The sequence below is a fragment of the Corvus brachyrhynchos genome, unplaced genomic scaffold (assembly GCF_000691975.1).
Source record: "Corvus brachyrhynchos isolate BGI_N302 unplaced genomic scaffold, ASM69197v1 scaffold106, whole genome shotgun sequence".
NCBI classification, from domain to species: Eukaryota; Metazoa; Chordata; class Aves; order Passeriformes; family Corvidae; genus Corvus; species Corvus brachyrhynchos.
Window position 1 is genome coordinate 3,022,401 of NW_008238834.1, and position 3,437 is coordinate 3,025,837.

At 42.7% G+C, this 3,437-nt stretch overlaps 1 protein-coding gene across 1 annotated transcript in view; it reads left to right on the forward strand.

The window, feature by feature from the left end:
- USP14 (ubiquitin specific peptidase 14) overlaps nucleotides 1–2,136 on the forward strand; it is a 16,968-nt gene extending 14,832 nt beyond the window's left edge. Inside the window, exons 13-15 of the mRNA XM_017738296.1 lie at nucleotides 363–423; nucleotides 1,090–1,197; nucleotides 1,317–2,136. Coding sequence (XP_017593785.1) covers nucleotides 363–423; nucleotides 1,090–1,197; nucleotides 1,317–1,468 — 321 coding nt within the window. The 3' untranslated portion in view covers nucleotides 1,469–2,136. The remainder of the gene's footprint in view (nucleotides 1–362; nucleotides 424–1,089; nucleotides 1,198–1,316) is intronic.
- The last annotated feature ends 1,301 nt before the right edge of the window (nucleotides 2,137–3,437 follow it).

Below are 3,437 nucleotides of genomic sequence, written 5' to 3' on the forward strand. Positions count from 1 at the left end.
TCGGCACTGAGAGTCAGTCCCTGGTACTTTCTTATTGCCACTTCTGCTGCTAGCAAGCCCCCACCAAGGAATAAATCTTCAGTTGCAGAATTGTTTCATAAACAAACCCAAAAATCTGGTGGGTGAACAGTGCAGGCAGTATGTGCTAAAATGGTTATATATTTGCTTAAAACTGGTCTTCTTCAGATAAGGTTTTTGTATGTCCACCTAGAAAATACAGTAATGGAAATTCTTTCAAGTTGAACAAAAAATATTTAGACTTAGGAAAATATTTAAATTAATGGAGACTTGGGATTTGATGTGATTGTGCTAAAGCCTTTATTAAACCATTTTGCATTAATTCAGCTTATTCTCCTTTTTAGTCCAGTAAAAGTGATGGTGCACAGAAAGAAGTTAAATATGAACCATTTTCTTTTCCTGATGGTGAGTACAGGGAAGCAAATCTACTTTAAAGAAACTTTCTATTTACTTGTGTTCAAGTGTGCCTGATGGTAGAAATACTTTGAGAACCCTGGCTCTCTTTAATGCCTTTGGAAAATTAATCTTCAGAGACTGACAGAAATTTAAGGAATGGAAAGATTAGGTAAACCAAAATGTTGAGATAGTCAAAGGCATAATTGCCATCCATCTGACAAGCTGGTGATAATAGAGGACAGGCATATCAAAGACATTTGCATGTAATGTGCAGTTGTTTTGCACGCTGCCTTGTCAGTGGGTGGTAGAAAGCTGAAATCAAAACAAAAACTCGAACTGGATTTCTAAAAATGTTGTTGTTGTGCTGGTGTTGCCTCAGTTTTGGGGAGGGCTTGGAGCCTGAAGGCCCAAAGCTCTCACCCTGTGCATTATGTCAGTGATATTTATGCATACATATTTATTTCCTGAGAATGCACAACATCCTCAGTTTCCTGAGACTCTCCTGGCTGAGAGCTGCTGCTTTTAGTTCACAGTGGTCTTGTACCGTGCTGTAGCTGGGGTTTTACACACACAGCTCTGGTGCTGCAGCCTGGCTGATGCATCTTTGGTCTGTGAGCTGTTAAAGACACTGCTGCTGTTCAAGTAGGACTCAACGTTACGTTCTTTCCCTTTCAGATATTGGTTCTAACAATTGTGGCTATTACGACCTGCAGGCAGTGCTAACTCATCAGGGCAGATCAAGTTCCTCTGGGCATTATGTGTCTTGGGTTAAAAGGAAACAAGGTAAAAAAAATAAAACAAATTGCAGCCCTGTTAACCACTCTTCACAGCTCCTTTCAGCAAAGGGGCTGTTAAGCAAGCTTAGATTTTATGTACAAATGATCCTGTTGTTTTCCTTGCAGATGAATGGATTAAATTCGATGATGACAAAGTCAGCATTGTTACACCTGAAGACATTCTGAGGTTATCTGGGGGTGGAGACTGGCATATAGCTTATGTTCTACTCTATGGGCCTCGCAGAATCGAAGTGGTTGAAGAAGAAGCTGAACAATAGTCTTCCGTTTTAGCCATTCTGCCTAGGTGTGAAATAAATGTTGATTACTGATCACTTCTTTAACCCCAGAGCTTTAGCAAGTGGATAAACAATTTGTTCAAACCTTCTCATGTCAGAGGGATATTGTTTTAAAACTGATCCATGTACCAATTAGTCACTACTGGACTGGACTGCCCACTGTGGTGGTGACAATACTTAAAATAGCTTTAATGTCTTGCAGAAGATAATTTTTTTTTTTAATGAGCCTCTCCTCCTCCTCCTTCTTCTCTAATGTCATCAAGTATTTATTACACACCTACTCTCACATTGGTTACTCTTGCATGGTTTATACCACAGTTCAGTAGCTGTCCATCCTTTGCCTTACCTGGCAGTTCTGTTAGGAAGGTAGAAGAGAAACCGTTGCCTTGTTGTGTAACTCAGTGCTGCTGCCTGTAGCCAACAGCTGTGGCTACAATCAAGTATTTGTCCAGCCTGACCTGCTGATTCAGTCTGTTCTGTTGCTGGCATCTCATGATTTCAAAATAAATTGTGATCAACAATGTGTCTCCATTAAAAACAGCTCCTGTCCTGGTACTGTAGTCAGTATGCGTTTGTTTTCACTTCCTGGGCCACCACTGATGAATGTCTCAAAGCAGTCATGGAATAAAGTCACTTTTTTTTAAGCTGTAGGGATGTGTCTCCTGTCCTGTTACTCTTTACTCAGTAGGTAAGCCCAGTTTGGTGGCTGCAAAACTGGGCTTTGCTTACTTACAGGACCTGCTGCAGTAAGTGGGTGGGTGTGACTGCAGTAAAAAAAGCATTTTAGTGCTGGCTACAGCCTAAAAAGCAACAAGGCCATCAACCCACTCACCCCTTGCGTACAGGTTCCCAGTGTTGATGTGTCCCAGTGCCTTCTGGAAGAGCTGGTCCCTATTCATATGAAATACTTGCACTTCTGTTGGCAGTGTGGTGAGGTTGTCTGTGCCTCACTTGCTCTTTTATCCTTCCCTGGGGACACTGGCATCTGCTGTGGCCTTCACATGTGGCCTTGCAATTGTTACTCCAGTGCCACCTCCCCTGCACAGCTTCCCCTGGGAGCACACCAAAGGCCTTGGGGTGTATTTTAAGTAAGTGGCACAATTCTTAAAGGCAAGTTCTGCCCGGTAAGGAAGCCCCCTGACAGTACTGGCTCAGTTCCTGCAGGCACTACAGAAACTACAGGCTCCTCTAAGTTAAATGCTTGTTCTGCATCCTGTTAGAGGGGAAGGGGGGATGGTGCCTGTGCTTGGTTGCCGCTTTGTGGAACTGCATCCTCCTGTTGTCATCCTCAGCATTCCCAGCACCGAAGTTGTCAGTCACACCTGCACACTCACAATATGCTCAAGTCCTTCAATCAGTTGAAACTGTTCAAGTTCACACCTTCTACCAACCCCTACCTGCAGCAGGAGCTAAGACCTGGGCTGTTCTTTCCTATAATTTTCCTGTATCTCTGCCCCTACCAACCTTTACTGAAGCACCTTAACCAAATTCTTAAACACATTTAAGACCAAAGTGGGGCAGCAGGCACAAAACTCTTACCAATGGCTCTGCAGGCAGGAACCCTCCTTTGAGGTGGTAGCTAATCATGCTGGAAATTGACAGCTATGATTGAATAGCTGAAAAAATACAGGGAAGAGTTCAGTGGAAGGTAGTTTTCCAAACACTGATCCATTAGAGAGATCTTGTGAAGGACAGAAACACTATACAAACTAGCCACAGAACAAGTTGTAGCCACTAACAATACTGCAAATATCTCTCTTTTTGAGGGAAAACAGCTTGTACCCATCTACAGAGAACCATGGCCTTAAAATGAGACCTTCACAGTAACCTGTGCCAAAAAAATTCCCTTGTTTACCAGGACTCAGGGGAGTTCCTACACAGCCAAAGAATGAGAGGCTAAAAATAATCATTAATAAAAACCAGCATGGAAATCCCATGATCCTTGACTGAA